We start from the raw sequence: 26,466 nt of genomic DNA on the forward strand, positions 1-26,466 counted from the left end.
GCAGTGTCTCGCTCTTGGCGCCCTTCCTCTACCAAGGCTAAAACAGTCCCCAACACATATAACAAAATATAACAAAATACAGCACATATAACAAAATTTAATATAAAATCATTAATTTAAACAAACTAACTTTAGTTTATTTTGATAATTGGGTTATGTACAGATTTTTTTGTGAAATAATACTATATAAATCAATTCAGATTTATGCAACAGACAGACAGTGAGATAAGTAGTTAGGGTTATAGATATAGATATGAATACCTGTATCTATCCCAATATGCTTATAAACACACACACACACACACACACACACACACACACAAACACACACATATAGGCAGTACTTGGACCTGACCTGATCTAAGGGCTTTCATTTGTTTAACAGACACTCTACCACTGGAGTCATGCTTGCAGACCGCCCCACCCCCCTTTTTTTTTTTTTTTTTAAATCATTTAAGATAAAGTTTCATGTTTGTGCCTAGGAAGGCATAGACCATGACCTTTTTATATATGCTTCTGTATATCTAGAATGACAGGTACAGATGAGATGTTTAAAAAAAAATTGCCCTCTTTGTTTCAAATTTTGACATTTCCATCTCCGCATCTTTAGCAGCTGGGACTATAGGCATAGAGCACTACTCATAGCCACATTTAAATACTCTCAACAAACTCAATTTAATCTAAGACTTAAGACTTAAGTAAACTTTTAAAAAAATTGTAATCACATTGTCAACATGTATTTGTATAAAGGTATTACCATTCAACAAATCAGTTTATAAATGCAATGCATTTTGACCAATGTCACCCATTTTTACCAGAGAATTTTTTTATTATATCTATATGTTTAAGGAAAAATACAACATCTAAAATATCATCAAAATGTGAATTTCATTCACATTACAGGGTACTTTTCAAGCATAACACTAAGATCAAATTTATGTATTTTGTAATTTTGTTCAAACCAAGATATAAATGTTACAAAATATGAGTCATTTTCAAAATGTACCAATATATAATATCAAATAGAGGACAATTTCAGATTACTTTGAAAGAAGAGAGTTAGGCTTATTAACTTAATGAGATCTATTATACTAAGGAAGTGATCTTACTAATATTTATGAAGCTTCGAATACAGAGCATGAAATTTAATGAGATACAGTTCTGACTTCTTTGCTTCTGAGGTATCAAAGGATGAGAGTGGTAACATTTTGGATTGTGATTTCATTTTCTTTAATATTAAATATAAATATTACCATTCTGAGTCTTAATTATTTCTAGCTTAGTTATTATATTCAACTTGCATTTAATGCATCAGTTAAGCCATGTGAAGAGCAGCTTCGGGTTAATAGAGCACAATTTCTGATAATGACTTTTCCTCTCTATATTATACCTATTGCCTGTTATATTTTTTAATTTAACTTTTATTGTAATGGTGATGTACAAAGGAATTGCAGTTATATAAGTAAGGTAATGAGTACATTTCTTTTTGAACAGTTAGGCCCTCCCTTATTTTCTCCCACTCCCCCCCCCCCCCATCCTCCCAACCAACTTGTAAACTTTACTTCCAGTGTAGTATCTAATGAGTTTTACTGCTGAATTGGTTCACCCTTTGTCCCACCATTTCTGTGATTCCCTCTCTCTTCCCCAAATCAGATAAGCTTATATACTAGGCAAAGTGTAGAGGAATCAAAAAGTGACAACAGGGAATAAAAAAACTGCAAAGATTAAGATAAAAATAGGATCACAATGGCTCAATATCTATGCGCCTATGAGAATATAAAATGATACTTATCAAAATACTGCCTGTTCTTATAGTGCAGATAGATTTTGGTAAGCTTTTGTCAGACTATGGATACAAATGTGCTTTGGATGAACTATGAAAATGCAGATGGAAAGGTATCAAGAGAAAATATTTTAGCAATATTCATCAGAATTTCTAATTATTTATCCATATATCAATTCATTTTTTTTTTGTGAGGGCTGTGCCCAGGGCCTTATGCTGATGCTTGCTAAGTTTGAACCCTACCACTAAACAACATCCCAAGCAGAATATTTTATTGTTTTACATTTTTTGAACATGAAAGTATTCAGTCAGCTTTACTTTCCTGGTGACCTTTGCATGATGATATGGAAAACTAATATTTATGGACTCTCAGAGAAGAGGAAAGAAGAAGAAATATCATGGACTTAGATTCATGAAACCTGACTTCCACTTATATTTTCTCAAATTCTTGAGCATATCATTTCTAATCTATCATCAGTTTCATGCTGCTGTCCCATCAAATCTGGCAAAGGAGCTTCTCTTGGACAGACACAATAACTGATGTTTTATAGTTGCAGACTAGGGTGATGTACCCAGAATTTGTTTCACACCTGTAACAATATCACTTATGTTAGAGGCATAAACAGGATGATGGTAGAATGAAGCTAACTTCAGGCCAAAATAGGAGCTTTTCTATGGTAAACAAAGGAAAAAAAGGATCTGGGGTATGACTTACATGTAACTTCACGAAAAAGAAAGTTAAATGTAAAATTGAGCTGAGATTCAAGTGGTAAAATGTTAGCCTTGAGGGCTGGGGATATAGCCTAGTGGCAAGAGTGCCTGCCTCGGATACACGAGGACCTAGGTTCGATTCCCCAGCACCACATATACAGAAAACGGCCAGAAGCGGCGCTGTGGCTCAAGTGGCAGAGTGCTAGCCTTGAGCGGGAAGAAGCCAGGGACAGTGCTCAGGCCCTGAGTTCAAGGCCCAGGACTGGCCAAAAAAAAAAAAAAAACAAAAAAAAAACAACAAAATGTTAGCCTTGAATAAAATTGTTCAGAGACAGTTGCCAGGCCCTAAGTGCAAACTTTGGCACCAGCTAACTAAACAAACAAAGAAAGATATGAATAAATAAGAAATAAATGTTGTATACTAAAATATTTTATATAATTTTATGTTACGTTAAATGTTTATATACTATTATGCAAGTAAATGAGGAATTAAATCATAAATTCATAGTTCATATGTCTAGTATTTCTATAATAGCCTCAAATAAGAAAATGAATATTTTATTTTTTTAAGTTTTTATTATCAAACTGAATTACAGAGAGGTTACAGTTTCATACATTAGGCATTGGATACATTTCTTGTACTGTTTGTTACTTCATCCCTCATTCCCCTTCCCCCTGCCCCTCCCCCTTTCCCTTCCCCCGCATGAGTTGTTCAGTTCATTTACACCAAACAGTTTTGCAAGTATTACTAGAAAATGAATATGTTAATTCTATCTATTGATTCCTTTGTGTTAATGCATTAGTAGCCTTAGAACTTGAGTTCAAGATTTCCCAAAAAGACAGTTCTTTCATGCTTTATTGATTTTCTTTTATTTTCATGTACTTATACCTGAATTTGAAAAGACAAGCCATTACATTTTTTTTTTTCTGGTAGTACCCTAAACCAAGAAATAAATACAGAAAACTAAACAGTTCATGGGAAAGACAATCTCACAATGAGAACTATTTAAGTTTTTTTTTTTTTTTTATGCTCTTTTCTGCCTTTGTAAAGTCAGGATTTTTAAAACAATGTCCAAAAAACTTGCCATTATTTTAGTACTATTTACAAATTAGCTTTACAGTTCCATTGGATATTCATTCTCGAGGGAGCATGGGCAGAGGAATATTGTAGTGTACAACTCCAAAATAATCAGCAAAATGTAGGTCTGGTAATATGCTCAGTAGTAGAGCAGCAACTCAGTAAGCAGGTAGAGCAAGGGTGAGGCCCGAGTTAAAACCCCATCATCATCATCATCATCATCATCATCATGAAATAATAAATGTCTTAAAGAATGGACTATACTTGGGTTCATTTCTACATTAACGGAATTATCATTATGTGTTCAAACTGGAATTTCTTTGTTAATTTACATAATATCTTTGTCTGAAGTTTGGTTAATAAATTATGAATATAAATATTTTCTTCCAAATCTTTGCAAAATAACTTGATTAGTAACAGCTAGCCATTCTATGATTATTCATGTATAATTGGTAGAAATTAGTGGATGAACTTGAACTAGGAAGACAGAAAAAATATAGCATTTCACAGAAATTTTCAAGATGAGGGGAGGCTTTATTTAAATTTCACTCAAACTATGAGAGCCCAAGGCTTAACAACTGATGGATTTATTTGATTTTGCTGACATCATTGTTTGAGTTTTAAACATTGTTATCATTTAAGACTTCTTTATTTCTTTAAAATAGCTATAAAGGACGTTTTCAAAGTAGATATGAATAACTAAATGTCCATATTTGAATATGTGAATTATGGAGTTTCAATGATTTCTCAAATTTTGCCCTAGTTATAGTAATGCCAGCTGACAGAAGAAAAAATGCATTATGTATTTCCATCATTTAGAGTTTTTAGAAGAATATAAATATTCAAAATTTGATTTGTCTTTTCACCATAGTATTTGTCCTTTTACCAGCCAGACCCATTTTCATACATACAATTTTATATTTGCCAGAGGCCTACAGATGTATCCTGTCCATGGAATAAAGACTATTACTCATCATAGGAAACCATTCATTCTACAAAGAAACTTCCAAATCAAGATGTCCCACATTTTATTATTTTTTGAAGTCCACATAAAAGGGGAGTACAATTTATAAATGATACCATATTCTGGTTTATAATGCTGTCATTATTGAGTACTCACCCAAGTAAATTGTCAAATTCCCATGCAGCAATTTACATTGAGCAGAGAGCAATTAGCTGATTTCAAGACTGGAGCCATGTCTCCAAGGCAGTCGGCTAGCCAATCCAAGGGCCTTTTCACACCATTAATACAAATGTTACTTCATTAACACCCTAAAAAGGTGATTGAGGTATTTTTCCCATAGGACTTTCTAATCTTGATGAAAATACAAACCATCATTTTGCTATTCAATCCTCTTGACAAAGTAAGGTGAGAAAAAGCCAATGAACATTAATCTCTTAGACACTTCTCCCTGGGAAATGACAACAAAAAGTCTTACATTAAAATACATGCTGACTTTCACATCCTTAGGGATTTTATTTGATGTAAATAATTTCTTTTTTCTTATTTACTGTCAAAGTGATGTACAGAGAGGTTACAGTTTCATACCTTAGGCCTTGGGTACATTTCTTGAACTATTTGTTACCTTCTCCCCCCCTCCCCCTCCCCCTTTCCCTCAGTTGTTCAGTTGGTTTACACCAAACAGTTTTGCAAGTATTGCTTTTGTAGTCGTTCGTTTTTTTATCCTTTGTCTCTCGATTTTGGTATTCCCTTTCAGTTCCCTAGTTCTAATACCAGTATATACAGTATTCTAGGTACTCAGATGAGATACAGAGATAGTGCAGGTAGAACCACAGGAAGGGGATACACGAGGATCAACAACAATAGAAGCTAAGGTTTCACATGGCATGTTGAAAGTAATCACAACAGTGATGTAACAGTCATTTCCATAACATGGAGTTCATTTCACTTATCATCATCTTATACATTCATAGGGGCATAGATAGCTATTAGGTTCTTGTGATCCTCTGCTATGACTAGCAGAAACTTAAAGCACTACTTAACAACCACAAATTATTTGTGGATGCATAGAAATGAAAATAAAACAGTGTTTATGCAATAAAGCAATACAGAAATAATAAGATTATTATGAGAAGTCAAAAATGGATGGTTTGGAGAGAAAGGTACTGTGTTTTCTATCCAAAATTAAACTACCTTGGCCAAAGAAACCAGTTAAGAAACTTAGAAAAAAATCAATCAGATTTTGGTGCTTTTCATAAATGGTCAATATGACATGCAGCCATAGCAGAGGGTATAATTTTCAATATTCAAAGCAGTGTTTTGTACTTCACTCAGTGTTTTAAATGGACAATTTTGCTTAAAATCATACTTATTATAGAGATTAATAAAACCTAAAATACTTCAAAATTTTCACCTTATGAATCACTTATGCAACAAAATACTTTATTTAACAATTCTTTTCCTTAACTCTTTCATCTAACTAAAAATTTCCTGTTGTGTATATTTATATTGCAAATAAATGTTGAAAACATATAGCTAGGATTAAAACTTTTTTTTTTTTTTTGGCCAGTCCTGGGGCTTGGACTCAGGGCCTGAGCACTGTCCCTGGCTTCTTTTTGCTCAAGGCTAGCACTCTGCCACTTGAGCCACAGTGCGACTTTTGGCCATTTTCTGTATATGTGGTGCTGGGGAATCAAACCCAGGGCCTCATGTATATGAGGCAGGCACTCTTGCCACTAGGCCATATCCCCAGCCCAGGATTAAAACATTTTTATCATTTGATAAAGAAAAAAATCTCTTGACAAGAACCTAATATAATTGAGAAATGGTACTAGTTATCAAAATTGATGAATTTGTACTAAATGTGATACTCTTGTTTATCTTGGAAAAAAAATGAGACTTTTTCTTTTTTTAATTTTTTTTTTTTTAACTCAAGGCTAGCAGTCTGCCACTTGAGCCACAGTGCCACTTCTGGCTGCTTTTTATATGTTTAGTGCTGGGGAATCAAACCCAGGGCTCCATGTATAGGAAGCAAACACTCTTGCCACTAGGCTATATTCCCAGCCCTTAGCCATGATAAATTAAACAGGACTCTAAGCATTCACACAGTAAGATCTAAGGAGGATATTCTTCAGAAAAGATCATTATGACTAAATAGCTATGTGCATGTAATCATGTAAAATGATACTTATTGAAATGAATTCCCAGAAATGAAAACAAGAGGTTTCTTATTTTACTTTCTGTGTTTCTTTCCCCTTTTTTGATTCCCTCTCTTTTTTTTTTTTTTTTTTTTTTTTTTTTGCAATATTTGATTTGCTGTGCCTTTTGTTTTGTATGTAAGTTTATCTGATGTAGGGAAGGGAAGATGAAGCAGGTAAATGGTGGACAAAGTGTGAACCAATTTAACAGTGATAATCACTAGACACTATATTGAAATGAACATTACAAATTGAGGGGGGCAGGATTGGGAGAAAACAAGGGAATGGGTGGCACAGTTCAAAAAGAAATATACTGAATACCTGAGGTTTATAAGTACAACCCTTCTGTATATCACCATTACATAATTTCAAATATGCTTTTCTTTAAAAAATTGACATATTTTACAACTATGAGAAAGGATTAATCAATCTTGTTAATTTTCTAGTTAATATAACACTCCTCTTTCCAAGTGCAAAAATCTACCATTTTCCTTCTGAATTCCTTCCAAGATTGCAAAAATCAATTCTTTACTAAAAGCCTCTAAAACATTCATTACTTAGGTCTCTCCGAATAGAGTGAGACAAACTACAGGTAATGAATAAAAAGAAAATATAGAGTACTTCTTAATGCACTAGAAGGAAAGACTCCTTTATTCCATTTTGTCTATCAGCTTGACTTACTTCTACCTTTTCCTTCAGCTCATTGAGCTAAATTTACTCATAAAACATTTTTTTTTAAAGAAGCCAACAAATGGTCCCCTAGTTTCAAGAAAAGAAGAGCACTACCTTTAGTTTGCTGAAATGGAAAATAATTCCTGTATGTGTCAGGGAATTATAGATTCACCTATCTTTCCTGACAGTGGGAAGCTCATTATAGTCCTCTCTTAACTCCAAAAGCAAGGAAGTTTAGAACACTGAAGAACCATTTCTTAGGCATTGCTTCTCATTTGTTTTAGTGCAGATTAGAGAGAGGCAAATTATAGCACAAAAGCAAGAAATTGGAAAACCATACATTTTAGCCTGAGAGAAAAGAGAGAGAAACAATACAGGAAAAAAATTGAAATGCCCAATAATGTTCAAAAAATAGAGAAAGAAAAGTGCTATTAGGCTTTCTCAGGGAAGGAGATAGGAAATAAATTTAGTAAATTGGCTTTTCAAGGAATAAAGTATGATACTAATCCTGCTAAAAGTCTGGGAGTCATTGAGTATAAAGCTGTTGAGTTACTTAGGATGGATTCCTTAGTGGGCCATTATCATTTTGACCTGAAAAATGCTTAAAACTTACCTTTCGAAATGGACATACATTCACTTTCTCTTGCCATTAGTTCAGAAGACTCTTCAGTATCATAATGTGGTTTACTCTTGCTTACCACAAAGTACAATGTCAAAATAACAGAGGGTCACATAGAAATTACTGAACACCATTAGATCACAATTTTTTGCTTCCTCCATTACTGGGGATGGTACCCAGGACCTCATATATGGAAGGAAAGTGCTCCTCCACTGAACTACAACCTTAGCTGGATATAATTATGACTGAGTACAGTTTGAGAAGACTTGGTCTGTTTCTTTCTTTTTTTTTTTAATGGAGAAAAACATATAAAAATGACAGATTCATCCAGCTCTAGTAGAAACAAAAATATTTGTGTAATGGAGATAGATTGTTAATTAGACAGCTACACTTTACCCTGTTACTTCTAGTAATTAACATTTCACCTTTACAAACACCCTTGTCATTGGAAGAGACTGAAAGTATACTTAAAAGAGCTAAGTAAAAGGGCCACAGTAATTAGAAATGAATAAATATTTTGCTTTGTTTCTTTTAAAACGTTGCAAAATTTGTTAGGACATTTTGATCTAGAAGAATACAAATTCTAAGGCCTCAAATATTTTCCATTTATAATTGGAACAAAAAAATGCACCCAGTTTAGCTAATTGAAAAGTGAAGGGCTGGAGATATGGCCTAGTGGCAAGAGTGCTTGCCTCATATACATGAGGCCCTGGGTTCAATTCCCCAGCACCATATATACAGAAAATGGCCAGAAGTGGCGCTGTAGCTCAAGTGGCAGAGTGCTAGCCTTGAGCAGAAGGAAGCCAGGGACAGTGCTCAGGCCCTGAGTCCAAGCCCCAGGACTGGCCAAAAAAAAAAAAAAAAAGAAAAGTGAAAAGATTTGATATTTGTGAAACAAATGCTTAGCATAGAACTTGACTTGCAGAGATCAACACACAAGTGAATAATGTTAATTCTTTTAGCTTTCCACATAAGAAGTTAATATGTGGCTAAACAAGGGACTGGAAGTATAAATAAGGATCAAATTAGTATCTTTTTCTTAAGCTTGATGAGTGGATCTAGACAATAAATTGCTCTAAATTAGGATCTATACATAACCACACAGCATATTGTTATTTTATACTAAATGAAAATATAATTTATTTTTTCAGAATATATAATGTCTAAAAGTTTTCAGTCTCTGCATAATGGTATGTAAAGCTGTATTTGCTTTGCTCTTTGAAACACAAGTGAATAGCGTGAAACATAGAAAAGGAATGAGAAATGCCAGCCTAAAAACTTATCTAAGTTTTTAAGTTCAAAAGTCAATTTGTGGATTGACCCTTCTGAAATTGTAGTAATGAGGCTTTTGTAATTTAAATTTGGTTTTCTAGTCAGAAAGAAAGGTGTCAGCAAATACTTCTGGTAAAGTTAATGAGTTTTCTGCCTTGTGGATGTAATCGGTCCTTATAAGGTATTTGACATTTACCTATAACTCATGAAGGGGAACAGAAATTGAGGGGAAAGCTTTACCATGTTTTCAGTGATACAGTGGAACTCGATGGACTGCATTTATTTAAGTACATGTGCTACTACATGAATTTTGCTACTAGATGAATTTTGCATGGAGAAGCATTCTCAGCAAAGGTTGGAAAGCGCAATGCATTAACCTTTGTGAAAAGATGAAAATACAACATATGTGCATTTTTTGGGGAAACTGATTTACATCTACCACTGAGTATGAGCAATATTTCTCATCAATCAGAGATTCATAAAACCAGAAAATATTAAATATACTGATCAACAACATACCAATAGTGAAGGTTTTTATTTTTCAGATCGTTCTATCATCATAGACCCCTTATTATCTTATAATAGGTTTAATAAGGAAGAAGCATTTACTTTGAAATTTCTACACATAAAATATACTCTGATCAAACCCTTTCGTTCATTTTCTTTCTCTTTTTTCTCCTTCTTAAAACAATTTCAAAAATTTCTTTTTTCGTATACTCATGGAAAGTACTAAGATTATATTTACCTTCCTTTATGCATAAAAGTCACCATTCCTCTTGTTCCTTTCTTTCCACACAGGCTATTCTACATTCCCAAGATTCATTCTTTTAAGTGTGTATTATTTGTACAAAAGGATTTTACCATGGTAACACACACACATACACATACATATACACACAAATACACTTCAATTAGACATGATTTCTTAGGCACAGATACTATAATTTAGTCATATGTGCCTCACATATTGCTCTCTTTCCTGCTCTCCTTATCCTAATTATTCAACAGCCTTCAATGCATTTCCTTCAGCCATCTTCAGTGGAGAAGAGAAGGACATGGGAGATATAATAGGAATGATGAAGAATCATGAATATGAAACAGACTTTTTAAAAAAGATGCTATTTTCCTACTTGATGCTCTTTGTTGCTTATTGTAGTATATGGAGAATTTACATGTTTTAATATATTTTATTTTTCAGAACTAATATTTGAGCTCAGAGCCAGGTGCTTGCTCTCAGTCTGGTACTTTACCATAATGCTGGTGTTCTACCATCAGAGTTGGGCCTCTGAGATGTCAAATTTAGATTTTTCCAAACCCAATATATACCCTAAGAAGATAACAGACTAGTAATATGGAATCGTGACTATTTTACATATGTTGTACATTTAATGTTCATCTATATGCTTTGAAGTGAACACCATTAATTGAGGTTATAGTCCATGGAAATGTATTTTCTAAGATTTAAAAAAAGCCTTTTCTTTTCAATAATTCCTATGGAGGAAGAACATGAACTTTAATTTGCCTTATGCCATAACCTTATTTGTCTTGTCTGATTCTCACAGCGGAATAAACAGTTCTCTTAACCAAAAAGCCAAAAGGCATGTCATCAGCTTCACAACAGGCATCTTAGTAAGCCCACAAATAGCTGATTACAGGAGGTGTCACTGCCATTTCTCAAGCCCCACTGAGCCCAGTAATATGTATTGACCAAAGATAAATGTGTTTCCTCTCTGTGGGCCACACTTTCAGCAGAATTTTTTTATTACTCCAGCCTCAAAAACAAGAAAATAGATTTTGACTGGACACAGGTAGCTGCCAGAGGTCTCTAATCTGTATGTAAGTGGCATTAATGCTAATTATTCTCTAAGTGACCTGGAATGATCACTTAACCATTTTTTCTTCAGCATTTTGACATAGAGACCTCTCCCATTGAGTCTGAGTATAGCCTATCAAACTAACATATCAGTAAAACCAAAGCAAAAGAGTACTAGGAATGCAGGAACCATGCTACATTTCATTATGGAATCAAATGGAAAATTCCAGGGTTTCTCTTGTAAAAACAGAGAAAGAGAGAGAGAGAGAGAGAGAGAGAGAGAGAGAGAGAGAGAGAGAGAGAGAGAGAGAGATTTTGGATTCCTGTGTTTATTTAAAATATATAAAATTATTGCATATTTTACCCTCCAATAGTTTGTAGCTTTTACTACCAGTACATCTGCATGAGTTTATATTCCTGGACTTCAACTTATTTGATATTGTCCACTACATATTTTAACAACCTATATAGTTTTGTAGAGAAAAGAATAATATCTGGGTCCCATATATAAATACTTCATTGATGCCTGTACTAGGTTTGCATTGTTCCCCAAAGTACTTATGGTGTTTCCTGGTTCTTTATATTTCAATGAATGTGTCCATTAATGGAAATCTTTGATTTTTGGTCTTGTTACAATACCCTATTTAGATACGTTGGCAAGATTTAAATTTAAATTTATCTACACCTCTCTCCTAATCTTATCCACAATCCTCATCTGTCACACTCTGGAGTCAAGTATGTCATTGTACCTCTAAAGTCATACAGGAGCAATACACATGAACTTGCTACTTTGTATGTATTAATGCCAACATTATTTCTTACATTATGCTTGTCAGTGAGTATTGTATATCATAGTGTGAACTTCTGGAAAAATGAGGGTTTTTTTTTTTTAATTTCTCTATCTACCGCCTTATCTAAATTGTACTCCAGGACTATAAAGTAATATATACTTAGTAAATATCTAACTCAGTTGAATGAGTGAATGAACAAATTGCACGAGAAGGTTTATACTTTTATCCCAAAGAATCTTTTATATAGATTGTATTTGAAATCCTTTACTCACTTATGAATTTACCAACACATATTTGTTAACACAGATGTTTAATACCTTGCAACATGTCAGGCAAATACATACTGTTATATTTATAAAATAAATGTAGGGACTGGGGATATAGCCTAGTGGCAAGAGTGCCTGCCTCGGATACACGAGGCCCTAGGTTCGATTCCCCAGCACCAAATATACAGAAAACGGCCAGAAGCGGCGCTGTGGCTCAAGTGGCAGAGTGCTAGCCTTGAGCCGAAGCCAGGGACAGTGCTCAGGCCCTGAGTCCAAGGCCCAGGACTGGCAAAAAATAAAAATAAAAATAAATAAATAAATGTAAACTGTTTTTGACCTCTTCTTTGTAATTTCTTTGATTAATATAGTTACATCACCCTCTCCAGATACATTTGACAATTACCTAAGAAAAACAGCATTATAAAATGACAGCTAAAAAAGGGTTAATTAACTCATTACTATTTTCTTGTTTGAACCTGAAGTTTCTTCCTCTAAATTGTGCATTTAAAACAATTTTCTTATCAATATCTCTTACATTAGCAATCTCTTTAAATCAACTTGTAAAATACATGCGTGTTTTCAAAAGTGGAAACTATTACTTGACTAGTTCTCCCATCTGCTAAAATAAAATGTGTGTTTCTATATTTATTTAATTTGTGGAGTTTTCATTTCCATGAAACTTGCAGATGCTTCTAGGTAATCTTTCCTTTTTCCTTTCTTCTCTTCTTCCTTCCATCCTTCCTTCCTTCCTTCCTTCCTTCCTTCCTTCCTTCCTCCTTTCCTTTCTTCTTTCCTTCCTTCCTTCCTTTTATTTTTATTATATAGGGGATGTTCAGAGGGATTATAGTTCCATAAGTCTGGGAATGAGTACATTTCTTTTTTCAACATTAACTCTTTTTTTCCCCAAATTTTATTATCAAACGGATGTACAGAGAGGTTACAGTTTCATATGTTAGGCATTGGATACATTTCTTGTACTGTTTGTTACCTTGTCCCACATAACCCCCTCCCTCCTCACACTTTCCCTTCCCCCCCCCCGAAGTTTTCAGTTCACTTACACCAAACAGTTTTGCAAGTATTGCTTTTGTAGTTGTTTGTCTTTTTTTAACCCGTGTCTCTCAATTTTGGTATTCCCTTTCAATCTCCTACTTCTAATACCAGTATACACGGTTTCCAATATACTCAGATAAGATTACAGAGGTAGTGTAGGTACAAGCACAGGAAGGTGATACAAGAACATCATCAATAATAGAAGCTACAGATACAGATGGGACGTTGAAAGTGGTTACAACTGTGATATAAAAATCGTTTCCATATCATGGAGTTCATTTCACTTAGCATCATCTTATGTGATCATGAGGGTATAGCTATTGGGTTCTTGTGATGCTCTGCTATGACTTGCCTAAACCTGTACTAATTATTCCCAATAAGGGAGACCATAGAGTCCATGTTTCTTTGGCTCTGGCTCACTTCAGTTAGTATAATTTTTTCCAAGTCCTTCCATTTCCTTACAAATGGGGCAATGTCATTCTTTCTGATAGAGGCATAAAATTCCATTGTGTATATGTACCATATTTTCCTGATCCATTCGTCTACTGAGGGGCATCTGGGTTGGTTCCAGATTCTCGCTATGACAAATTGTACTGCAATGAACATTGTTGTGCTGGTGGCATTACTATGATTTTGTTTGTGGTCTTTTGGATAGATACCCAAAAGTGGGGCTGCTGGGTCATAGGGAAGTTCTATATTTAGCCTTCTGAGGAATCTCCATACTGCTTGGCTCAACACATGCAACAAACTAAAACTAGATCCTTATATATCACCCTGCACCAAAATCAATTCCAAATGGATTAAAGACCTCGAAATCAAAACAGACACCCTGAAAACACTAAAGGAAGGAGTAGGAGAAACACTTGGGATCCTTGGCGCAGGATGGAACTTCCTTAACAGTTACCCAGAAAGGCTACAAATCAAAGAAAGGTTGGACAAATGGGACTGCATCAAACTGCAGAGCTTCTGCACGGCAAAGGTCATAGCTTGCAAGATCAACATTAACTCCTTTCTCCTGATTCCCCACTTCGACAAGGTACTTAGAAGAAGTTCCCAAGGGCTCAATAGCAATGCTATCATAATCATATAAAATAACACTTATTGAATTGAACTCCAATAAAGGGAAACAAGAGGTTGCTTTTATTTATTTATTTATTTATTTATTTATTTATTATTTTGAGCTTTTTTCCTCCTCTGTCCCTGTTTTTTTAATTCACGTGCCTTTTGTCTCATATGCAAGTGTATGTATATTGTGATTTGTAAGAAAGAATACAGAAAAAGTGGGACAAAGTGTGAATGAATGTTTATGTTTTTAAAGTATTTAAGCAGGCTTGGATATAATCAAGAAAACATTACATATATATATATATATATATATATATATATATATATATATATATATATATATATATATATCAAAAGGTTTCAATTTCGGAAGAAACCAACCCTCTTCTTTGGGTATTTCTAAATCATTTGGAAATATTACCACTGTATAGGTATATTAAGCAACCCTCATAAAAGAATTCTTCATTTTTATTTGTTGGTATAATTTAACAGATATTCTAATTAAGAATGAAATATTACTATGTCCTTAAGTATATGTACACATATAAATATGACTTCTGTTTTATAAATAGTTTTTTTGTGTGTGAGTCATGGGGTTTGAATTCAGTTCCTCTATACTGTCCCTGAACTCTTTTGCTCAAGGCTAGTGCTCTATCATTTTTGAGCCATAGTGCCACTTCTATTTTTCTGAAGGTTAATTGGAGATAAGAGTCTTGAAGACATTCCTGCCCTGCTTGGCTTTGAACAGTGATCATCTCAAATCTCAGTCTCCTGAGATCGCCTAATTATGCAGGTGTGAGCCACTGGTGCATGGTTTAATAACTTGAAATATGTAATACAGACTTTGTTAAGAAATACCATCTTTCAAAGTGTGGTGGCACATTCCCATAATTACAGAGCTCAAGAACCAGAGGGAAGTGCACCCTGAGTTTGAGGCTTGCCTGGGTGACATAGCAACATGATATATCAAAGCAAAAGGAAAAACAAACAACAAAAGATAAATATGAAAAAAACTGAACAAAGTACATTTTCTCAATATCTGGATGCTTAGAGTGACCCAGCGTGTTTTAAGAATATACAGCTTCCAGGATGCTAATTAATAAATTCTTATTTAGTAGACTGTATATTTTCTTCTTTAAGTATTATAAATAAATATGCAGATTTTTTGGACTCAAGACACATTTTCACGTTTGGACACAGTGTTCTTCCTATATATAATACTTGGGTAAATACTGAATAAGTTACTAAAGTTTAAAAGCAGAGAAGAGATTTCCTAGTCACAAGTCATGCACGAATATAGACTGATTAAAAGTAAGAGCTATGTCCTTTGCCCTGCAGAAGCTCTGCAGTTTGATGCAGTCCCATTGGTCCAGCCGTTCTTTGATTTGTAGCATTTCTGGGCCTTTATTAAGGAAGTTTCCTCCTGTGCCAAGTAGCCCAAGTGTTGTTTCTCCTACTCCTTCTTGTAGTGTTTTCAGGGTATCTGTTTTAACAGAAAGCCCACAGATTGGCAAAAGATCTTTACTGGCCATACAATGGCCAAAGGCCTCATATCTAAAATATATGCACAACTAAAAAAAAATAAATTCCTCCAAAACAAAACTCCAAAGAACCAACAGCCCCTCAACAAGTAGGCTAAAGGTTTAAAAAGAGACTTCTCTGATGAGGAAATGATAATGGCCAAGGGACATATGAAAACGTGTTCTATGTCACTGGCTATAAAAGTAATGCAAAATGGAGGGGATGTGGCCAAAAGGGAACCCTACTTCATTGTTGGTGGGAATGTAAACTGGTTCAGCCACTCTGGAAAGCTGTATGGAGATTCCTCCGAAACACACACACACACACACACACACACACACACACACACACAATTTTATTCACTGAGTAAATACTGACACTTAAATAACGAATATAGGTGTAATACATGTAATGGTAGCAATCGCAATAAAATGGTAGAAAATGAAAAATGAAATCCTTCAGAGGATATTATAAAAAGTCATGTCAATATCGGAGAGCAACAAGAAGTGGTCAGTAATAACTCGCAGATTTTTGAACTGAGACTACACTTTCCTGGTAGTGTGCAAGCAACAAGTAAGCCAAATGTGATTGCCAGACTTTACCTTTTCTGACCACTGTATTATTATTATTATTATTATTTTTTGTAGGCAATGTTGGCAGAAAAACTCCTTGAGGAAAGTAAACCATATCCTGGATTTTTTTTCCCTAGTGTGAAGTCTTGTTACAACAGATTGTGTTGCTACTCTCTCTGTTTTTGTAACCCGAAGTTCTACTGCTCACCCTTGTTATGTGAGTCACTGCCCAAAGGATCTCAGATGTTTATTTTCCACCATATATTTGGTTCCCAAGTGACTCAATCAGTAGTGTAACATATTTTCAAATGAATACTAAATTAGGTTAATTTCTTCCTCTTTTGTTAGCTCAAGCACTTCAATGACTTGCATTCAGTGATTTCTCTTTTCTCATAGAAAAGTTCTTCACATATTCTGAAGAGCAGTCCATTTTTTCCAGTATTAGAATTATAAATGTATTTTATCAGTCTGTGAATTGCTGATTCACAATGTTAGTGTTTCATGAATGATTTTTAAATTGTAATATGTGATTCTTTTCATCTAGTTTCCATTGTAAGAAAAAAATTCTCTCTTTTTTTGGAGAACAATTTTATAAAACTACTTTATATCTCTATTCTAATACATTTCCATATAAATTTACATATTCCCACAATGAAAGAGCACATTTTAATAAGTATAGGGAGAAATATGACCATTGCATTACAGGACAAGAATCATTAGTGGACATTTTAACATCTGCTCATTAAATATATATATTTACACACATATATTCATATACACAAACATAAACGTATGTAATAAATACATTGTAAGGAAACATTATTTTATAATATGAAATCATTACATATAGTTATTTATGTATTTATATGCATATTTGCATATATTATGTGAATTTTTTCAGATAAAAACATACATGGTATTGTAAATAAGACTAATGTTAAATAATATTACCATAATAAAGCACTACTATTCAAATCATCTTTTAAATTTAGTTTTATTTGATTGTAAATGTGATGTATAGGGGGTTTACAATTATAGAAATAAGGTATAGAGTAAATTTTTTCTTGAATATTATTACCCCTCCCTGGTATTTCTCCTATATGCCCTGCCTCCTCAACTCCCCTTCCCACAAATTGTGAAGTTCATTTCAAACACAATTTTTAAAATTAATTTTATTGATAGAGTGATGTACAGAGCGGGTATGGTTACATAATAAGGTAGTGAGTACATTTCTTGTCATATTTGTAACATACTCCCTCATTTTTATTTCCCTTCCCTAGTTCACGTAAGCATATATACAATATCCAGTGTGACAAAAATCATACACAGTAACCATGTGGGATATGCCAAAGGAAATTCAACTAGTACATTAAATGTAACAACAACAAAAAAGTCCTCCTGTGTCCTTCTCTTGGAGTTCATTTTGCTTAGCATCATCTTACATATTCATATGTACATAGCTGTCGAGCTATTGTGATTCTCTGATAGGTATATCCTAGACCTTTTTATGTTTGTTGAGTAGTTGTTTGGAATTAGGTACATAATGTAAAGTCGCTGACCCAAACATGTGGAACTACCATTTGGACAAGGTAACAAACAGTACAAGAAATGTATCCAATGCCAAACGTATGAAACTATAACCTCTCTGTACATCAGTTTGATAATAAAATTTGTTTTAAAAAGAAAAGAAGTTTTTTATTTTGCAGACCTGATCTCTACTGTTCTCCCGCCCCCCAACAATCATATTTAAAGAAGACCATGCACCTTTGTTCTCTGTGTTCCAAGCTTGTCATGCTCAACACTATTTATTCAAGAACGGACCATTTCCATGTGAAGACCATAATTTTATCATTTCTAAACACTGTGTAGTATTCCATTGTGTACAGGTACCACATTTTTTGGATCCATTCATTGCTAGTGGGGCATCTGGGTTGTTTCCATATTTTGGTTTTTGTGAATTCTCAAACATAATGTTTTGTGTGTATTGCTGTTGCATTGGTTCACCCTTTGTCCTCTCTGTCATCATTTTGTTATTCCCCTTCCTATCCCCAAATCAGATAAAAGTTATATACAAGACACTATATATATGTGTATATATATGTATATATGTACAGAACACACACACCAACGGGTTTAACCACAGTGGGGGAAGGGAAAAATGAAATAACTTCAAATAGTATATCAAAATCAATCAAACCAACAAAAACTCTTTTTCCTATATCTTGAAATTCGTTTCAATAAGAATAGTTTTATATGGTCATGTGTACATAAGTATTGAGCTATTGTGATCCTCTGTTAGGACCATCCTAGACATATACTAATTGTTACAAGTGAGGGAAGCCATGGGGCGTATGTTTCTTTGAGTCTGGCTTACTTCACTTAAAATGATTTTTTTTCAAATATTTTCTTTGTTATGAGCAATGTTATTCTTTCTGATGGCAGCATAGAATTCCATTGTGCATATACACCATATTTTCTTGATCAGGTCTTCTATTGAGGGGCATCTGGGTTTGTTCCATATCATAGATATAGTGAATAATGATTCAGGAATGGTTGTGCTTGTAGCTTTAGTGTGCCCTTGTTTGTGATTATTAAGACAAATGCCCAGAAGTGGGGTTGTTGGGTCATAAGGGAGCTCTATGTATTGAGGAAACTCCATACTGCTTTCCAGAGTGGTGGAATAAGTTTATAATCCCACCAACAATGTAGTAGGGTTCACTTTTGTTCACATCCACCACAGCACCTGTTTTTATCGGATTTCTTAAGAATGGCAATCTGAACTGGAGTGAGGTACATAATCTCAATGTTGTTTTGGTTTGCATTTCTTTTATTGACAGAGATGTTGAGAATTTCTTCTTGTGTCGATTGGCCATTCTTATTTCCTCTTCTGAAAAGTCTGTCTTTATGTCTTTAGCCTACTTTCTAGTGGGGTGGTTGTTTCTTTAAGGATATGCATTTGAAAGATGTATGTATGTATGTATGTATGTATGTATGTATGTATGCATGTATGTATTTATGATCTTTCTATATTATAGATATCAGGCCCATGCCTGTTGTATGGCAATGTTGTACAGCCCTATCTGTGGTCTTTATCTTTATCTTGCTAGCTATTTCCTTTGCCACTCAGAAGCTCTGAAATGTAAGGCAATCTCATTTAACCAGCCTTTCTATTATTTGTTATGTGTCTGCATGTTTATGTAGAATTTTTGTCTTTTTTTGTTTTGTTTTGTTTTGGCCAGTCCTGGGACTTGGACTCAGGGCCTAAGCACCATCCCTGGCTTCTTTTTGCTCAAGGCTAGCACTCTGCCACTTGAGCCACAGCGCCACTTCTGGCCGTATTCTGTATATGTGGTGCTGGGGAATTGAACCCAGAGCCTCATGTATACGAGTCGAGCACTCTTGCCACTAGGCCATATCCCCTGTAGGAATTTTTGACCTGTGCCAGGGAAGTCCTAGTGTGTTCTCTATCACTTCCTGTAATATTGTCAGGGCATCTGCTTTTACCTCAAGGTCTCTGACATATTTGTAGTTGATTCTTTTTTTTTTATTCAAATTTTTATTATCAAACGGATGTACAGAGAGGTCACAGTTTCATACGTTAGGCATTGGATACATTTCTTGTACTGTTTGTTACCTCGTTCCTCATTCCCCCCTCCCTCCTCCCCCTTTCCCTTTCCCCCCATGAGTTTTCAGTTCACTTACACCAAACAGTTTTGCAAGTATTGCTTTTGTAGTTGTCTTTTTTTTTTTAACCCCGTGTTTCTCAATTTTGGTATTCCCTTTCAATTTCCTAGTTCTAATACCAGTATACACGGTTTCCAATATACTCAGATAAGATTAAGAGATAGTGTATATACAATCACAGGAAAGTGATAAAAGAACATCATCAATAATAGAAGCTGCAGATACACATGGGACATTTTTTGCAACATGATATATAAGAATTTAACTTCAGTTTTCTTATTATTAGAACACTTTAACAAGTAATTATGAAACTTTCATTTTATAAATTAGAAAATTAATGTAAATAAGAGTATAGTTATTGATTCATGATAATAAGTAAAACCCAGCAACTATATTTACTGAGTTTTTCTTCTTTGAATTCTCTAAACCAATAGATTTAGAGATAGGTCTAAACCAATCAAATCAACAAATAAATGTATCTGATGATACACCAAATGTAAAACCATACCCCCATTAAATCTTACAAGCTGTGGAGGAATATTATGCATAGTTTATACGTAGTATAAATATATTTTATATGTATTCATATATTTGCGAGTATACATACATAGTATATACACACTTATATGTACATATATACATAGATTCATTGTGAAACCATAAGTTCTATATTCACTTAATTACAGAAGCAAACAGCTATCAAAATTTGTCAGGATTTGAAACAGATTAGTCAACAGATTGAGAGAAAATGAACATGACATTTCCTGTTCCCAATATTTTGTCACTAACACAATAGGCCTGATTCCATAATTGCATTTATTTACAATATACTTTAATATGCCTCTCCCAAATTTAATATGAACCAAACATATTCTAGTCTAGGAGGTGATTTCAATTTACTAAAACTAATCCTCAAATACACTTCAGGATTCTCTTTGTTAGCTCACCATATCTTTCCTCAAATGCCCCTTTTAATCTTATTTTCTTAGCACTTCTTTCCATTTCCCATTACAATGAAAGAACTCTATAAACCTCTAATTACCTACACTTTTATGTTAACTTCCTTAACTTCAAGGATCAAAACATTTGCTGTCCCATCATCTCTTCCATTCTCATCATTTCCTGTGTATATAGCAGTTTTGGATCATACCATGAGTCATACTTCTGTTATTAATAATAATAATAAGTTGTTTGAGTTCATGTCTGAGAAATGTCCATCAAGAAAATGTGATTGCAACTTACTTTTCTTTGGGTCTGTTTTACTTCACTTAATACATACATATTTTTTCAAGACTTTCTTTTACCTTATGGATGGAGACAATACCAGTCTTTCTGATGGAATCATAGAATCCCATTGTGTGTGTGGGGGAGGTGGGTGTTGTTTGCCCTTACATTATGGTTTTTGTATAATCTTTGTAAACATACAAATCTGTCTGTCTTTCTATCAATCCATCTGTCTTTCTGTCTGTCTGTATGTCTATCTATCTATTTATCTGTCTTCCTGTCTATCTATATCACATCTTCTTGATCAGTTCATCTACTGAGGGGCACCTGAGTTGGTTCCATATTTTAGCTATGGTAAATAATGCTGCAATCAATGTGGGTGTGGTGGTAGCTTTAGTAAGGCCTTGTTTGTGGTCATTTGGGTAAATATCCAGGAGTAGGGCTGCTGGAGGTCTATGTTTAGTCATTTGAGAAACCTCCTTCTGTTTTCCAGAATGATTGGACAAGTTTATGCTTCCACCAACAGTCCAGTAGTGTTCCTCTTTGGCCACATCCCTGCCAGCATCTGTTTTTTTTTTTTTTTTTTTCTTGATAATGTCTATGATATCCTTCATTTCTAAGAATTATATGATAGTCTTAAGAAAGGATCTCAATAACCCAATGACTTGGTGCATAGGACCTTATATAATGAAGATAATCAATATGAACTCCAACATATGGAAACAAGAGTTTCCTTCTTCTTTCTCTTAGTTTCCCTTGTACCTTGTTTCTTGTATACAAAAGTATTCAGTATGTGAAAGGGAAAGGGAATCACTGAATCAGCAGGGTAAAGGATTAAGCAACACAACACTGATACTCCACACTGTGGGATAATAACCTTACAATTTGGATGGGCATAGGGAGGGGTTGGTGGGAGATAATGAGGGATGAGATAATGATTAAAAAACAAATGTATTTATTGCCTAAGTTATGTAACTGTTAGCACCCTGCTCATCACCTTTTCATAAAAATAAAATTAAAAATAATAAAACAAGACACAAGAAAAATGTGCTTGGTGATCAGTAGATTTTTTTAATGCAGTATCATTTAAAAATTAATGGTAGTATTTCAATTTCTAGAAAATATATTGCATTTTATGAATGGTTTATATTTCTTTCACAAGAACTTTCTCAAAGATGTGTCTTTGATTTTGTTTCGTATATATCTTCCATTGTTTTAGCTTTTTGTCATTACTCCTGCAATAATCACTGTCTGTCTCTATTGTAGATATCCCATTAAAGCACTGATGTCACCTAGAAACACTTATTTCAATCAATATTTAAGTAAATCCCTCCACTGTCTGTCTGTCTGTCTCTGTCTCTGTCTCTGTCTCTCTCTCTTTCTTGCTCTGTAATTAAAAAATGACAGTGAAAGTATTTGCCACTTTTAAATCTGTCTTAACTCCAGGGTGGCAGACTTTAGCTTAAAAGGGCATGCTTCTCCTCAAGTTGATATATGGTCCCTCCCTTAGAAGTGCAATTAAGCTGTGCTAGTGGAGAGGTCATGTAAGAAATCATGAAAATTAAACTTTTATAACTTTGGATCAAAAATGGTTTGTGCATTATACCTAGGATCCTCCATTTATACAATTACACAGCCCTTAGATTGCTTGGGTCTCAAAACATAGAAACCATTACTAGAACAAAAACAAGTATGAAATGAACATTAGATGCAGTTTCTAATAAAAAATGTATTAGTCCATGCTAATGCAAGCAAATAGAAGTTAAAAAGATCAGGGTAAGCACAATCAGCAGCAGGAGAGCACAATAATTCTTGATGTTCCAAGCACAGAGAAATCAATGCTTCGAAAGGCCTGGATATTTTAGCAAAGTGTGAAGACTACAAAAATTAAAATCTATCCATTTCAATGGCATCTTTTTCTGTTTGCAACAATATATTTTAAGAGCATGTAAATATATATATACCTCGAGTAAATCAATTTATTTAAATGCCTAATACTTGTAATATTAGGTATAGGTAATAAACCAAGATTAAAATACTTTTACCTATTTTTAATGAGCAATTTCTATTTTAAAGAAGAGACCGTGACCACATATCATGAAAAATTTTCTCATTAGATAAAATATTTATATATATAAAATATATAATATATTATATATAAAATAATTATATATAGGAGGTACATATATGTGTATATACACACACATATATATATATAAATATATGTATGTACATATATGTCCAAATTCTTTCAGAAATAGGAAGGAGTTAAATCTGACAGATTGAAGCATGAAGAAAAAAATAATATATTAGGGTAAAATAGTTGACTTTATTTTGTGGGGAGGACTACCCTTATATCTCCATGTACCCTCTTTTTGATGGCTACTCTAAAATTTAGGGGTCTGGTTATTATTATTTTTTTTTTTTGTCCAGTCCTGGGCCTTGGACTCAGGGCCTGAGCACCATCCCTGGCTTCTTCCCACTCAAGACTAGCACTTTGCCACCTGAGCCACAGCGCCCCTTCTGGCCATTTTCCATATTTGTGGTGCTGGGGAATCGAACCCAGAGCTTCATGTGTAGGAGGCAAGCACTCTTGCTACTAGGCCATATTCCCAGCCCCAGGGGTCTGGATTTTATAGTGAAACATTATTGACATTCTAATTCTTGAGAATGTGAGTACATTATTGAAATTAAGGTGCTTAAAAGGCACAGGCAGACAATCCTTAGCTCTATGATCTCTAAGATTAGAAGAGCTGCCAATTTTATTTTTTATTTTATTTTTTTTTTATGAATTAGACAAATTTTATTTCCAAGCTCTTCAAAGATTATTACAGAAAGTCTTCTTCTAAAAGTATCCCCAAAATAAATGAAAGGCACATCTTCCAAGTAAAACCCTTGTGACATGAAGAATTCCTTTGGTTGTATTATTTTCACATTACTTTGTTTTTAACCATTTGAAAAGTTCTGTTTGTAGGTAACAATTTAAGCATTTTTAAAGACAAAATAAGTAGTTTTTTAAGGTACAACCACAACTGTAAAGTATAAGAACTTAAGAAAAAGGACAAATCTGCTTCATATACAAGGTGGGGAAACTAATACACATCATTAACATTAATAATTTCAAGTTTACTGAGATACATTTCCAAAGTTTAGTGTTTAAAACAAATTACATTCTCATTTAAAAATGAAAATCTTGGGCTAGGAATATGGCCTAGTGGCAAGAGTGCTTGCCTCGTATACATGAAGCCCTAGGTTCAATTCCCCAGCACCACATATACAGAAAACAGCCAAGAGTGGCGCTGTGGCTCAAGTGGTAGAGTGCTAGCCTTGGGCAAAGAGAAGCCAGGGACAGTGCTCAGGCCCTGAGTCCAAGGCCGAGGACTGGCCAAAAAAAAAGAAAAGCTTTTCATGTAAAGGAAAAAAGACATCTTTTGGTTAGTAAAGCCTATTTATTCCTCTTAATTTTATACTTTATCTAGTAACTGTATCTAGTATAAAAGTCTTAGGAACACGTTACAAATACTCAATTGTTTTAATAAACAAAAATGTTTTCCTTCCTAAATGTAAACATCCAGTAAATAAAACATACATAATAGTCCAGATATAGCAAAACCAGAAATTCTTATGAAAGAGGTGTATTTTGGTATACTTGGTGGCTAGGGTGGCTGTCTTAATACAAAATCACTTCAGCAAAAGAACTAGGTCATTATTATTTAGAACTGTACTCCTTCACTCAGTTACCTTAGTTGAGTAGAAAATCGTTAATTTCTGTGTAAATCTGCCTATAAAACCAGGCCACAGAAAAGATGTGAAATAGATCTAATAGTCATTTGGCTAGAGAAAAGTGTTTTCTTGAGACTTGGAGGCATTCGTCACTTTGTACTTGAAGGCATTCCTCAGCGAACTTCTTTTCTATTTAAAATAACAGGACCTGGGTTCCCGGAAGGGGTTGCTTCCTGCGGGAACGCCCACCAGCAGGGCATCCTTGCAGGCATTCTGTATGCAGTACTGCTGAAGTTGTGCGGCTGCCTGGGAGACCTTGATCCGCTCCACGCCGGCCTCCAGCTTGAGTTGCTCCACCAGGCGCTGCAGGGCGCTGACGCTGGCCCCGGAGGACATGGCGGTGGCTGTGGGGTACCCGAGGGCGGTGGGGTCTCTTTCTTCCAATTTATATAAATATTTGTTTTACATTTTATCCAGACCTATAGTTATGCTTATGCACCATGTATGCATGTTTGTGGATGCATAATAGATATTAAATTGTTTCCTTCTCCATTTTGATATATATGCAACTTTTTTTCTGGAATAATACTTTTATCTTACTAATTTTGGACAACCCCTAAAGGATCTGGCAGTGAACATGCCTGCATTATCAGACATATTAATGCATCTTTTGTACTTTTAGGCTTTATTGTATTCTATCACTTCATTATGTGCTTCATTTAGAAGGATATACTAGATGCATCAGTCAATTTAAGCTATGATAGCAAATACATTTTGTACTGAGTGTCTTAAAGAGCAGATATTTTCTACTACATTTCTGGAGGTAGGAGAATGAAAAATGAAGGCTGATTTGATACCAATGAGGACATTCTCCTTGGTTTCTAGACAATTTGTGCTGTACCATCACATAGCCATATGACAGCAAGACAGCTCTCTTGAGGTTTCTTTAAGTAAAGGCATTCATGGTATTTATTAGCAATTAAAAAAATCCACCTCCATGACCTAATTATCCCCAAAGGCCACACTCAAATACTATTACTTTCCATGTATAGGTTTTTGGAAGACATATTCAGCACATTATACCAGGTTATAATATATAGTTGCTAAAAATGTGAAGATAGGGTAAATGTTTTGATTGTTTTAAAGTCATGAGCATTATCAATTCATATGTACCTTTTAAGCTAAAGAGCTCAAATTACCCAGAGTTACACCCGGTATCCTTACTACTCTGGAGGTTGAGATATGAAGATGATAATTTGAAGCTTGCCTAGAAGAAAGTGTCAGGGGCCTTCTTGCTGGGCTAGGCTTTCTCCAACTAACCAACCAAAGCTCAAAGTGGAGCTGCAGCTCAAGTGCTATAGAACGGAATCAGCCTTGAGAATACAAGTTTAAAGACTGAAGCCTGGCCAGAGTGGGCAAATCCCAGGAGTAGTAAGTTAAATAGGAAGGAAGGAAAGAAGGAA

At 34.4% G+C, this 26,466-nt stretch overlaps 1 protein-coding gene across 1 annotated transcript; it reads right to left on the reverse strand.

The window, feature by feature from the left end:
* Positions 1-4,228: 4,228 nt before the first annotated feature.
* Positions 4,229-25,426, reverse strand: LOC125347860 (guanine nucleotide-binding protein G(I)/G(S)/G(O) subunit gamma-10-like). Its single transcript, XM_048340804.1, has 3 exons — positions 25,207-25,426; positions 19,111-19,115; positions 4,229-4,237 (listed from the first exon to the last, which is right to left on the reverse strand). Exons 1-3 carry the CDS (start codon positions 25,397-25,399, stop codon positions 4,229-4,231), a joined length of 207 nt encoding a protein of 68 aa, XP_048196761.1. The 5' UTR covers positions 25,400-25,426.
* Between the last annotated feature and the right edge of the window lie 1,040 nt (positions 25,427-26,466).

This window comes from Perognathus longimembris, chromosome 3 (genome assembly GCF_023159225.1).
Source record: "Perognathus longimembris pacificus isolate PPM17 chromosome 3, ASM2315922v1, whole genome shotgun sequence".
NCBI classification, from domain to species: Eukaryota; Metazoa; Chordata; class Mammalia; order Rodentia; family Heteromyidae; genus Perognathus; species Perognathus longimembris.

Bases quoted from the DNA above. Each gene is read 5' to 3' on its own strand.
- LOC125347860 (XM_048340804.1), bottom strand. From the start codon at position 25,399: ATGTCCTCCGGGGCCAGCGTCAGCGCCCTGCAGCGCCTGGTGGAGCAA.